General features: G+C 39.4%; 1 protein-coding gene across 2 annotated transcripts in view; it reads left to right on the top strand.

Annotated features, from left to right (window-relative positions):
• The window catches only part of pigg (phosphatidylinositol glycan anchor biosynthesis class G), a 76,872-nt gene that overhangs the window by 33,759 nt on the left and 29,047 nt on the right, over positions 1 to 14,066 (top strand). For both annotated transcript variants that reach the window (XM_034883517.1, XM_034883516.1), the window contains exons 8-10: positions 833 to 1,117; positions 9,163 to 9,566; positions 11,471 to 11,662. In XM_034883517.1, coding sequence (XP_034739408.1) covers positions 833 to 1,117; positions 9,163 to 9,566; positions 11,471 to 11,662 — 881 coding nt within the window. The remainder of the gene's footprint in view (positions 1 to 832; positions 1,118 to 9,162; positions 9,567 to 11,470; positions 11,663 to 14,066) is intronic.

Below are 14,066 nucleotides of genomic sequence, written 5' to 3'. Positions count from 1 at the left end.
CCTGTCTGTAATGTACTTCACCTGGATTGTTGGTCTGATTGGTTGAAGGACTATCCAGTTGCGTACAGAGTCATTTGAACTATGCCCTAAAGCCTTAAGCGGCCTACACATGCTAGACGGCAAAACCGCTTTGCACTTTCCCTTCTATTGATTTCCAAAGGGTGTTGGTGTCGCCCAACTATGTGCTACCCTACCCCTGGTGTTCCTCACCGCCCCGATTTCACGCTTCGCGCTGCTCTCAAAGTTCAACTTACTTCAACTATGACCTTCATGCCGCAGACCCTTTTTGAAAGCGCCACCAAATGTTATGACTGCTGTCTTCACCCAGCAATGGGAAATAGCTTCCTTGCCACCCTTGATGACGAATACATGTGCTGCGCTTTGCTCTGCGCCCGACCTAGTGGTGCACAGAGAGCAAAGCGCTTCTGTGTAGGCAGCTTAAGAGATCTAAGTGGTGAAAATATTGTCGTAATGTAAATAATCAATAGGGGAAACTTCATAGTGATATCTGTTAGTTAAAATATATCCAGTATTCGCTTGCACTGTTTTTGCCTAACATGGCCTGCAATAGGAAATTGGAATGACCAATTTCAGTATTTTTCAATACTTCCCACCACCTGGACTTGTTATGTTATAGAGGAGACTTTTATGACACTAAATCAGGAAAATGACTTTCTGTTGCAATATGTGTGGGAGGTCATGTTGCATAATGCCTGTTCTATTGGTAATACATCTGATTCTGATATATACTACACAAAGCAATGCTAAAGTAGGTTTTTATTAAACAAAAAAAGTTGATCAGCGTTCTTCTTCTCTCTCCCTGGCCCTCCAGCTCCTGTTGGTCTTACTGCTGGCTATGCCTGAAGCCCTGAGCGGTGCGGCAACCGTGGACCTTCCGGTCCTCCCAGCCCTGCTCTCGCTGCCGTTCTACCTCCTGTGCCTGCTGCTCGCCTCGGTGCACGTCCTGGTGTGCACATCTACTGAGAGCTCCTGCTACTTCTGCAGCCTTTCCTGGGGTCTCGTGTTCGCTGCGGTTGCCTTCTCCTCTGCAATGTTTTGTATTCTAGTTTCTATGGCAACGCGGCGGCTCCCCCTGGGACCAAAGATTCACGGGAAGGTAAGTCTGTGTCACGAGTACAGATTGGAACAGATGTTTGTTGTGTGGGTGTGGGGGTGTGTGTGTGTGTGTGTGGGTGGGGGTGTGTGTGTTCGCACAGCCCTTTCAGATTTATTTATTGGTTTACAAGCATACATAAAAATTAAAAAAAACTATGCAACTATGCATTATACAGTTGTGCTCATAAATTTACATACCCATGCTAAAATTCACTAAAAAGAGGAATAAATACTAAAAAATCCTTTCGAAATTGATCTTAATGCCTTAATTAAAAAAAATTGGAAAACATCCAACCTTTAAGGGCACCAGTTTTCTGTGTGAATAAATAATGTATTGTAAATAAATAAATAATAAATAAAATAAGTATACACACCCCTATGTTAAATTCCCATAGAGACAGACAGATTTTTATTATTAAAAGGCAACTATTACATGGAAAAGGATACTATGCACCTAGAGATTGGCTCCTGTAGCCTGAAACAGACCCATGCAACAATCCGTGTTCAGAGGGTAAAGCTGATATATTCTTTTAATAACTTAATAATTTCTATATTTCTTTATTCGACCACAGTCATTCCAAGTACTACCTGGCAACAGCAGAAATACCCATCATGCTTTAGAGCAAAGAATATTAAAGAGACTAGTGAACCGAAATGTTTTCCATTTAGAGACCCTTGCAGTCACTAACTTGCTGCTGTTTAAAAGATAGATTATTGCTTTACGATTTAATTATTAACTTCCGCGGGTAGAGAAACATTACGTTTGAGACTACCAGAATTTATTTGAGAGAAGATCTACTTAATCCACCGAGGCTCGGGGGGTTGGGTTGGCACTCTCTTGTCTGTTGTACCCCCACTTTGTGATTTAGCTAAGTTAGCAGAGTCTTTACCAATGCACCCTTAAATCACTTGAACTGGCTGTGAAACAAAGGCCTGAGAAAAAGTTTTAGTAGATTTTCTTGGATCTGTGAGAACACACACAAGCTTAGTACCTATGCATGCACTAATGGAGAGACGTCAGAGTGGGGGGGGCTTCCCATAGAAAGGCGCCTTTAGCAGTTGGGGGTTTAGTGCCTTGCTCAAAAGCACCTTGGCAGTGCTCAGGAGGTGAACTGGCACCTCTCCAGCTACCAGTCCGCATCCATACTTTGGTCCGTACGAGGACTTGAACCGGCGACCTTCCGGTTCCCAACCAAACTCCTACTGACAGTACTACTGCCACACCAATGATGCAGTCATGTTTTTTGGACAAATTTGGACATGAAAGAAAATGTGTTTTATGTTAACACATCTGAGAATCTGTTTGTCATTCAATGTATTCACATTATGTTCTCATTAACTGTTAATGCCAACAGCTGGATTTATTGCACATGCCCCTACAGTCTACACTTTCCGTCTCAGAAGTCCCAGGCTCAGTTTGCAGTTAAAGATATAGTGCGTAGTTTCTATCTCCTGAATGAGGAGTTCTAAGTTATGACAACACTGTTGGCACGTCCACAGAATGCAAGCTTTTACACAGTTGCTAGTAGCCAAGGAGAACACGGAGGATTAAAAAAACAGCATACCTTTACTGGAGTTTCTGCTTGTGAAAGTCCCCGGACGCCCCAATCTTCAGAACATGGCTATACTGAGGAATACAAAGAGAGTGTTCTGTGGAGCTGATAGTCTTAATTAGCTTTGTATCAACTCATTTGGCAATGGCTCGACAGTAACGGCCGCTCATTAATATCAAAAAGTCACGCACTACATCTTTCAAGTCAGCTGACATTTTTTAAACATGCTGCCACGTTCATGAACCTAATCCATTATGTTAACAACCATATGTTTTTTAGTCTTTTTACTTTTAACTTTAAACATTTTTGCTCTCCATATCAAACATTTTTCCAGTGTACCACAATTGAATTTGGAGAAATAATTGTCTATCCACAGTTATAGCAGAGTTATAGCTGCATTATAAAGTCAAGTTAGAAAAGATGTCAGTCAGTGCAGCAGTCATGTATTATTAAAAAGAAGTGGGTCTCTAGATGGTGCCCAGGTCCTTTCCACTGACTGTTGTCCACTGGGCACTTCTGATGACCCATAGTGTACTGTATACTCAATATACACTCAAGTACACCTAGCCAAAAGTAATGCAGTCTAATAAAACAGTCCTGCAATAAATCCCTACCTTCCTGACGCTTACAATGATCCATTTTTACTGAAGTCTTAGAGGAGTTGATCCAACTTGGAGTTTGGGTGCTCTTAAACTGTATTATGTTCTACTGCAGTACTGATCAACAGCACCTCAGACTACATCCTCCAAAGTGATCATAATATTGAACAAAGACTAAACATTAGAACCTTTTATGAAGTGAGCATTTATTGCAGGATAGTCTATATCGACGACGTTTAGTGTACGGGTTTGTTTTGGTGCTGACGGAGGATCTGCCGGATGTCCCTCACCTTCTGCTTTCTCTGTGTTGGCATTTCAACTCCAGTTGATTCGGGAAACAGCCTCTAAACTTCAACCGACAATCAAATAATTCATATCTTATTTCTTACATATTTGATTTATTATAACACACTCAACAGCCATTTTAATCCCAGAGATCGCCTCCCTACGTGTACATTTTTTTCACCTTCATTTTTAGAGGCACATGTTCTTATTTACAATGGCAATATATATCCTCAGAGCTGTGGAGGAGGGTATGGCATTGCAAGACTAATTGCAAGACTGTTGTCTTACACTGCCATAGTTTAAGCTTGGTGGGCTGAATGTATTTCTGCGTGTATTTCTTCTTTGGCTGAGTTGGCTGACTTCTGCTGGCTCCCAACATACAGAAATTGCATGAAAATCATTTACTGATTCAACTCTTTGAGGCTTTTGTTGGGCACAATAGCTTAAAATATCAGCTGTTTTTAACACACATTTGAAAACAGCGGGACCATCTTAATTCTGTAACTACAAAAGACCTTCGTATGACAGAAAGAGGGTCAGACTTTACTTATAGATTGAAACATGTAATAATAATAATAATAATAATAATACATTTTATTTAAAGACGCCTTTCTTGGCACTCAAGGACGCCACACAGGGAATTTAAAATTAAGAACAGCAAAACAAATACTATACAAAACAAATACTATACAACAGAAAAACAAATACTATACAACAGAAAAACAAATACTATACAGCCAAAACAAATACCAATACTATACAATAGCAAAACAAATACTATACAGCCAAGCAACAAATGTACATGGGCTATATCTTTTATCTGAATGGTAAAGCCAGAATTATGTAACACATTATAAATGACTTGAACTCAGTAGTAATCATAGTTAGAAACTCGGATTAGGATGCCAGTTTTCAGTAATCAACCAAACTTTTGAATTTAGCATTTTTTATACATAACAATGTAGCACAAAGTGCTACATTTATGCATACATATGCACATATAACACAGCCCCACCCCCCAGGCCTATTTCCCCACATACCCAACTACCGCTAAGTCAGCTGTAAAAGAGATTAACAGTATGTTTACATGCAATTGGGTTAAGGTTAGTTGTCAAACTAGTATGAGGATTACCAGAGAGAACACATTATTGAACATGTCATTTCATTAATCCTACTTGACACCATTAAACCTACAAAGTTGATGTACAACTAGACTCTGCAGTCAAAAATGAAAAACTAGCAAACAAAAAAATAGCAGATACCAATATACAGCGGGCTTAGAAATACGGCTAACGGTTGGCTGTTGGGGCATCGCTTTCCATGGTTTTAGTTAGCTCAAATTAGTTTCACAAAGAAATTGTGTGTCATTTTGTCTTCCCTGTATAACCACTACGCTGAAATGTACTTCAACCAAATAAAAGTAACTGCCAGCAATGTTAAGATTGCCTCGCTAAATGTGGTCTATCTATCAGATATATTGGGACTAGTTATTCAGAGGGTGGAAGCTTTAAGTCTTTAGTGTTTGTTTGAATTGGCCTAAAAGATAAGTCCACTTTACTGCTGCAGCTGTTTGGTTGTTATAATTTATCTGTAAAGGTTATATCTCATTTCCCTTTTGGGAACTTTGCAAAAAGTGCTGATAGGGCAAAACAGTAGCAGAAGAAATCCACCCGGGCCATTAGGTTAGGTGAAGAAATAAACTCACATATTTATACACTGGAGCATGTGGAGGAAATATACTGTAGGTTTTTCTGTGACTCTGCCTTCCTTAAAAAGACTGCAATATTTTCTTTGAATTCCAATGTCACACAGGTGTCAAAATGGTGCACATAGCTCAGCTAGCTATGTGCAAGCGGTAATGATTGGACTTTTAAAGAGGAGTGTGCTACCTTTCCCAGCAAGCAGATTCAGCAGATTTGGGCTCAAAAGGTAAAACAGGGAGACAGAAAGTTGTGGCTCGACTCATGTAGGTGAGCAAGAAACAAACTTTTATCAACTTTTTAACAATTAATGCATCAGAGCATGTAGAAAAAACTCAAGGAATTTAGAAATATTTAGACTACACCCTTTTGTCTCTGTGAATGACACAAAATACAAAAGAAAACATGTACTGTCCGTTATGGCTTCAAATAACAATCAATTTCTTTATTGTCATCACTTTTTTGATTAATTGACAATGGTAAAAACAAAAAGGTCCACACGCCCCAAGTATATGAGACTGTCCCCCCCCTTCCCCCCCCCAAAACCGCAGGATTCTAATTGGCAGACCCATGTCAACCACATTGTTTAAATTACAGTTTTTATAAAAAGTTCATAAGAGTATACATTTATAAATAATATACTAGCTCCAGTAAACTGCCGTAGCATTTCAGCTTCCTTGCATTGACTTGCAGTTGATGTTGAAATCAATTTTAAAATGTTATTGATTACTTTGAAAGCAGTATTTATATAGCAATTTGTTCCATATATTGCACACGTGTCTTTTTCCAAAAACGGTGATTAAACATTTACAATTGTTGCTCCCATCTTCATGGCCAAATTCTTAATCTCTGTCATAACCTGTTTGAAGAATACAATTAGACTCTGTGTCCTCCAAGTCATGACTGGCAAACTCATTTTGATATAGAGAGTAGATAATTAATCTGTTTTAGTGGTTAACTATATTAGTATTGGTAATGAATTAGCAGGAAGTCCTCTAAAGACTGTTCTGATGGTAACAAATCTGCTTTTGCCAATGTTGCATTATTGTAGACAGTTTCCTTAAATGCTTAAAAAAATCAGCTGGAGTTACCATTTAGGAAATAAAGGAGGACAGTTTTGTGTAAGAAAGTTCCAAACTGAAGGACGGAAAGGGTTCAATTTTTTTAAAATCTGAAGTTAGGTAAGGTTTTGTTAAATTATAGAACCACTTGAATCTGTGTGGATCAAAGTCCAGAGCTGCCTGCTTTGGCTTGACAAATGGCTGCATTCTGGGCAGCATTCAAACCTTTTAATAGAGGTATCCTGATTAGTTTCTCTGCAACTTAGTCTCTCACAACTCTAACAAAAATGTGATTAGAATTTCAACTGAAGGGATTTTAATAACCTAAAGGTGAGTGTACTTCATTAAAAAGAAAAAGTGGTTTCTATAAAGGAGATGACAAGTGGGGTCATATTTAAAAAGAACAGATATATTAATTGAGTTTCTTGTATAATACAACACCTTGATAGGCTGTCTTTTGTGAAAATACCTTCTATTTCACAGGGAAACCTGGAGATCCCATCCCAAAGGGCTGAGGCTGAAAGGGTGTTTTTGAAATGGAAAGTTGTGAAGTAGAATGTGATAAATCATACACACATATTAGACTCCAGAATGGTAAAAAAAAAAAGATATAAGAAAATTCTACAATCTAAAATTTGGCCAAAAACAGGGTAAAACTGTAAATCAACATTGAATAAAAAGATATCTGCCGGTCAGCAGACCCAAGTCACAAAAGGGTTCTTGAAGGTTCATAAAGAAAAAGCATGTCAGAAATATAATTTGGTTCCGGCCCAGTGAGTGACTGTAGACATGCAGCAAAGTTTTTAAATCTATTCTCTAATTTGGTGTAATATTTGCACATGGCTTGAGTTTGGGATAAATTGTAGTTACCCAAGAGTCTAACCTGCTTGAAGTGGATGCATGAATGATCTGTTTGAGATGTAATTGAGTCAATATGACTGCTAATTTTAGAACTGAGTGCAAGACTTCAAAGAATTTTTTTTACCATAGTCATGTGGGGAAATTGAAATAAACATTTAAGTATCGTCAGGATAAGTGTGGTACTTAATGTTATTTTGTTTAAAGCTGTGTTTATCGATCAAAAAGAAAGGGGGCCAAACATTGATCCTTGTGGTATTCCACAGGACATGCTGATTAGCAGAAAGTAAGATTCTCAGTGGAGATAAAATAGTTTCTGTCTTGCAAATTGGACCTGAACCAGTTCGGAATAATACCTCAGAACTCAACCCAATTTTCAGACCTGTCTAACGAATGAGTATAAAGAAGGCTTGCTTAATGAAGGAAAGCAGAGGAACCTTTGCTTATTGATTTTATATTTTCCAACCACTGAAGGTGAGAGAGAAACTCGGAACAGGGAGAAGTGGAGCTGGAAAAATGTATTATAACTCCTTTGGGTCTGGGACATTTTTCATCTAAAAACCAAAAAAGTTGTAGACATGCAGTACATTAATCTCCTCAGTAATGATGAAAGGTAAAATGAACGAGCAGAGCCTTCTCAAACCTGACGTGTGTAATAGAGAACTATGTTTCTCAATCATTTTATTTAATTATAATATTTATTATGTTTATTTACTGTTCATAAAAAAATGGTGATTGAAAGGGTTTTATAAAGAACAACCTAGAAGTTGTAGAACCTGTATTTGCCACAGTTGAGTCATGTTGTTTTCCTTTATTGGAACACAACTACCAGAACTAAATATTTAAACAGCCATAGTGTATGTGTGTGTGTTTAAAGCTGGTAAAAACAAAGTATAAAACAGTCCAGTCCCACAGTGAACTGGTACTGTAGCATGCAGACTGTGCCAGTACAGGCTCAGCCTCTTAGTTATCAAGGTGAACACAGAGCCTGTATGTAGTTGTTTGTTGGGCTAAAAAATTGCTGCTGAACTAAGAGGTTGGCTGAACTTCACTTGAACTTGCTTTGTATTGGCCATGTGCCAACACCAAGGAACTTATAATTTGCATACGAGTATGAGATTGGACCAACCCCAATTTTAAAATGTAAAGGAAACATTCATGAGTGACCAAGCACAATTTATGAATGACAGTTCACGGTCACTGCCTGCTCCACCATGGCAAAAAAAAGGCATATATTATACATACCATCAAATGTGATGACTGATTGAATCTAGTGTATTAGCAAAAGAACAGCAGTCTGGATAGTGTTTCTTAGATAACATTTGGATGTGAAAAGTAAACAGTAGGCATCAATAGAAGTTTTTTTTTCTTCTCTTTTTCAGTTTGAAATGATGTGGGTGAGATAATAGATTAGATACACAGGATGTGGTTGCAAATTGATTTTTTATGAAATATACGGATCTTTTACTGAGTGTCGCTAGATGAGGTTTTTCATATTGAAGTAGATTAGTATGAATCACCACAGGTCCAAATAATTATGAGTTAAACAGATCCACAGTACAAAGGTGGGCGAGGGGGAAAGAGGTTGAGTGTCTGGTCAGGCTTGTGTAATTGTGATAGTTGCATATCTTGCAGTATTTCTAAATTGGAATCAAGTTTGAATGTTCAAGTTAAATTGATTTGTTGAGGCAGCAAACTGACTCCTAAGCTTTGTAATTCATTCAGGGTGTATTAGTTTTGCACTTTTGGCTACAAACAGGGTAATCATCATGTGGAGAGACCAGATCTGGATCTCTACCAAACTCATCTGTTTCTAGGCCCAAGACCTACAGTATCTGTCCTATCTATGGACATCCTGTTTCTTGATTTATTTGACCCCCAGCTGAGATGAATAAACGGCAAAAGAATGGCCGCTTTGTCAGAAGTAATATCTTTTTCCTTCTCGCTCTTGAGCTTCGGTTTTAATGCACTTTTATTTTGTCTCTCATAGTCTCCATTGGGGAGCAGTGGCAGCGAGTGGTCGCTGTCGGAGCTGGATGTGTTGCTGCTGGCCGGCACAGTCGGACAGACTCTCAGCTTGGCGGCCAGCAGCTTTGTAGAGGAAGAGCACCAAATCTGGTATTTCCTGCTCAACACCCTCTGCCTCGCCGTCTTCCAGGACGTCTGCCGCAAGTACTTCAGGGAGCAGAGGGGCTCCGGAGATGAAGAAGAGCCCATCCTCCCTTCCAAAGACTGTCATCCCCCTGCTCACCCCAAGGCGGAGATTTGCTCAGAGAAGTGGCTGGCATTAGCCACGCCGCCCTTCACTCTGGTCTGCTGTCGCCTGCTGCGCTCCCTCAATCAGACCGGGGTGCAGTGGGCTCATCTTCCCGACATGGGACATTGGCTTAACAGGTTGGGTTTACCATTCCTCCTAAAATTTATAAAAACAAACCATCACAAGAAAACATACATTTACAACAAGCATATACATACTTGGAGCAGTCGTTACACACCAAAAAACAATACAAGTAGACCTCAATATTGAGTATTAAAGCTATAGAACAGTGAAATCTTCAGAAGGTGGTTTGCTCTTGTTGTGTTGTGGACTGTGATGCACATGAGGCTGTTAGCAAAGCTATTCTTAGCCTTTTTATGCAGTTATGTGGGAACATATAGATGACAAGACAGTATAAGAACTTTTAAACGCAGCTATAGTTGAGGGGGGGAATCTGAGGTAAACGTGAGGTTTTAGTGCAAGTCCCGCAGGATGAAAGTGAATAGGCTTCATTCACTGTTTAAGTAAAGACGTTAGCAGTCACATGGGATACAGTCATTGAGAAAAGGAGGAGATACCAATTTGTCCAAAGAAAGTAGCCTCAGTAGTCTAGAATGCACTGCAGCAACAATCTCCATTTGTCTCTCCACCTACACATGAGAGTAACAAATCAATGTAACAAGTCCCCCCCTGTTCTCTGGGGAATATTGAAGGCCATTATGGGAAATATAGGAAATAGATGTGGCTGGTTCAGGGTACAGGGAAATTACACTTGATGATAGGAAAATAACATGAATGATTTGGCCGTCAGACATTTAAGGGTAGGTATGCGGTGTTAAGTCTTTTCTCTTAACACTGAAACATTTTTAAGGGTGTGTTTCTGGCTAAAAAGCTGACAGGACCCTCCACTTAGTTTTTTCTTTTTGAAAGGATTCAAGCAGGGAAAATAGCCTTCTGTGATTGCTCAGTCTGTAGCAAATCGGCCATTTCTCAGTAAAACTGACAGTTTCAGAGCCATTAATATTCTGTTAACGGCACCTGGCCGGGGAATATGGTTTGTTCTTTAACATGCATCACGTTGTGGAATAGAGATGTGGATTCCGACCTTTTCCCTGTTCAGCGTTGCCCTTTCCTCTTACCAGCACTGCCTGTTGCTTGTATAATGAGATCTAGGTAGTGTTACGCCTCATCTTGTCTCAAAAGTAGCCCAGCTTCCACTGCCGTCTGATCATGCCAACTGCTAAATACAAGGCTTCAATTCAACTTTGATTAGTCCTTTGGGGTCTTATTACCTGTCTGTGCTCAGTAGCAGTGTAATTTTAAACTATATAGCCTTAAATCCGGTGAACAAGTGAAGATATGTGCCTCTTTAAAGTTGAACCTACTGCTGGAGGAAATGACTGACAGCGTTTCGTCTCACCCAAATGTTCTGTTAATCAGTAAATAGTCTTTAAGATTTAAGCCTTCTTTTTTTGTTGATCAAATTACTTGAACGTTTTGTACCCCATTCATATTTTTTATGACCTTGGGCACGACACTGGTGGACTCAAATGCACAACTCCTAAAACGACAGAAGGTTCAACAAAAGTTTTCACGCTATCACACGGGCCGAACAACTGGCACAAGACAAAGGGAGACGAGGACCATTTGTACATGAGGTAGGGGGAAACGGATGAAACCGATCAGGGGTGGAGTAGACAAACACAGTGGGCGGGAAATTTACACAAAGGGAGGAAGTCAGGGTCTGAAACGAGACGACTTAACAAACATGATGACATAACGGGTACAGAAAAATACTCTATCTACAACGCAATTTTGCCTGAAGAATTGCAAGAAAACGGTATTAAACCTTTTATTGCAAGTTAGACTATGTGGAGGATTTTCTATGGAGCGATGGTACATTTACAAAAAATGTTGAAATACATAACACTGTATATGTGCTGTAAATGTGTTTTTAAATGAAATTCATTAACAAAAGAACTCTGTCATATTAGAGCACAGTGTTTTCTTAACCCCTTCACTGTCTGTCTGTGTTTTTTAGCTCCGAGCACAGGACGGTACTCTCCTTGCTGGCTGCTTTCTGTCTGGTTCTTATCTACCTCCTGGTTCAAAGACGGTGCTCATGGGTATCTAAGGTTGCTCTCGCCCTTGGGCTTCTCGGTGTCTACAGCTACCGGGCAGCTGTCGGCAATGTCTTGTTTCCCTGGCAACACTCTGGTCGAACTACATCCAAGTAAGTTTTTTGTGACACCCGTGATCGTGACTTTATTGAACGGGACAGTTGGCACATTGCTGTACCCTGTTAGCGAGTGTTAGTTAGTGATTTACAGTGCAGGAGGGCTGGGTTGCTCTGATGCAGCTGAGCGTGCAGGCTGCACTGCTGCATTTGGGACCAACAGTCATCACCCGCATCTCTTAAACTCTGATGATGAACTGCTGCGCCTACAGTAAATCGCCCCAACCAAGTCTACCCTCAATTTCAAAAACGAAGGTCGGACAGCGTCTTAAATTATATTAATTAACAACTAAAGGCAAGCCAGGCAATCTATGACTGTTTAAATTGACGGTCGGTAAAAATTGCAGTAGTATCGACAGTTCTTTTCTCCTACAACACGAGTCTCTGGCACAGCCACAGCCCCAACCGACCCTCCTGTCCTCTGTTACAAAGTCACATTTTCACAACACAGAGGAGTAAGCCAGCTAATTAGAGTACAGATTGGACAGAGATAGTGAAGAGGTAATTTATCACCATGAACAATATTGGAATAAGACTTCTGTAAATTTGCTTTTCATTTGTCTTGAAAACTAGTTTTTTGGTTTCCATAAAACGATGCATTGCTCTCTATAGTTGAACAGTAAAAAAAGATGAAAGATGTAGGAATTAGGGCTGGGCAATATATCTGTGTCTCGACATGACATGTATCGATATGAGAGATCCATTTCTGGAGAATATTTATCATAAGTCTCACTGTGTGAATAACATTTTATTAAAGCAACAATAGTCAACCATATAACATCGTCCCAATATCGTCATCGAGGTATTTGGTCAAGAATATTGTGATCGCATTTCTGGATTTTTTTTCCGAAATATACAGTATATCGGATTTTTAAATAACCAATATTCGTATTGTATCTGCCTTAAAAATCCTTCATCGGTTGGGCTCTTCTGTAGACTCTTAGTGTTGTTACGTAACAACAGAATAATTATTAAATCAAGCAGTTATTTCGTTTTGGAGACCAGAATTAACATTAACCCAGAAATAGAGACATTTGTACTGATGTAAGATGCTTCAACATAGACAACAAGACATTTTGCTACTACTGCTTAAAAACGACGTTGCTTTTTGGAAAAAAATGAATCTTGATTATTAAATTGCTTTTCTGTTCTTCTGTTCTGAGTTTGGATTACATAAAGGTGCAGCTGCACTTGAACTCTCGTGGTATCTACCTGAGGGTAAGAGCCTCCTTTCCCAGAGACTCAAACATAATAATAATCAAGCAGAATATTTCCATAGTCACATGATAAAAGAGTTGATGATGATAAAATGATCATCAACTCTTCTGTTTAATGCACCTTAGACAATCTGTGTGTTCTCAAATAATGAAAAATCAAGTGTAATGTGCCTTAAAAAATACGTAATTCTTCTTAAATATTGATGCCTTTTACACTGTTTACATGTATTCCGTTAGCTAAATATATATGTAACAGCTGTTTATAGCATTTACCATAAAAAAGAGAGAAAATTGACAATCTAGCTGCTTCTTAGTGTGGTAACATTTCATTCTGCAGACTGTAGCATTGCACAGTGTTATCTCCTACTAACCCCAGTCAGGAAATAATGAGTGTGCAGGGCTGCGCGCACTTCCCCTGTCCAGTTTTCCTGACCTTCCTTCATCTAGCACCAGTACCTGGCCTTCCCTAACCTTTCCTGTTCTCCTTTGCAGTCTCTCCCGTCTGCACACCTAATTAAAAGCTCAACCTCGCACCCTTACCCATACACAGACACCTGACTAAAGCCATGCAGGGACCCCGGCTCCTTTTTGATGAACTGTATGATTGACAAGGTTGTCGTCGACCAAGTCCGTCATGTTTTTTTCTTCGGACCTCAACATGTTGATCATTACAGTGCTCTGCCTCAACGATGTATTTTTGACTTAGTCCACACTGTGGATTGCTTGCCAACGTTCTTTTTATAGCTAAGACAGACTTTAGTCTCTGGACTTATGACAAGGACATTGTCTCAGGTGCTGAATTTGGTTTGCCTGGCAGGGAGAAGCTGTACTGCATTTGTGAAATGGTACGACAATAGTGCTTTGATTTTAGTGTAGTATAGCTTCCATCTACTGAGGGGTGGATTATTTTAGTTTTTGTATTTTTGAACAACCCTTAATTCAAGCCTATGGTTGTTTTAGATAAAGTATCCGAGCCGTTTCTTTGTCTCTGGAATGAAAAGGCCAAAAAAGTTAGATTTTTTCACTGCTGAGTTTTTCCCTTCACACCAGAATGTAAAATGGAATGACTTTGCATAGTGACCCTTTTTAAAGTCTGGTCTTCCTGGGTTACACTGTAAACCCTAATAAGTTCATAGAACTCAAAAATTATTTTGTAACAGATTACACAATAATATTTAAGTGAT

Source organism: Etheostoma cragini, chromosome 10 (genome assembly GCF_013103735.1).
Source record: "Etheostoma cragini isolate CJK2018 chromosome 10, CSU_Ecrag_1.0, whole genome shotgun sequence".
In the NCBI taxonomy this organism is placed as follows: domain Eukaryota; kingdom Metazoa; phylum Chordata; class Actinopteri; order Perciformes; family Percidae; genus Etheostoma; species Etheostoma cragini.
Note: the sequence above shows the minus strand (reverse complement) of the source record. Positions and strands in the feature narration are given on the sequence as shown.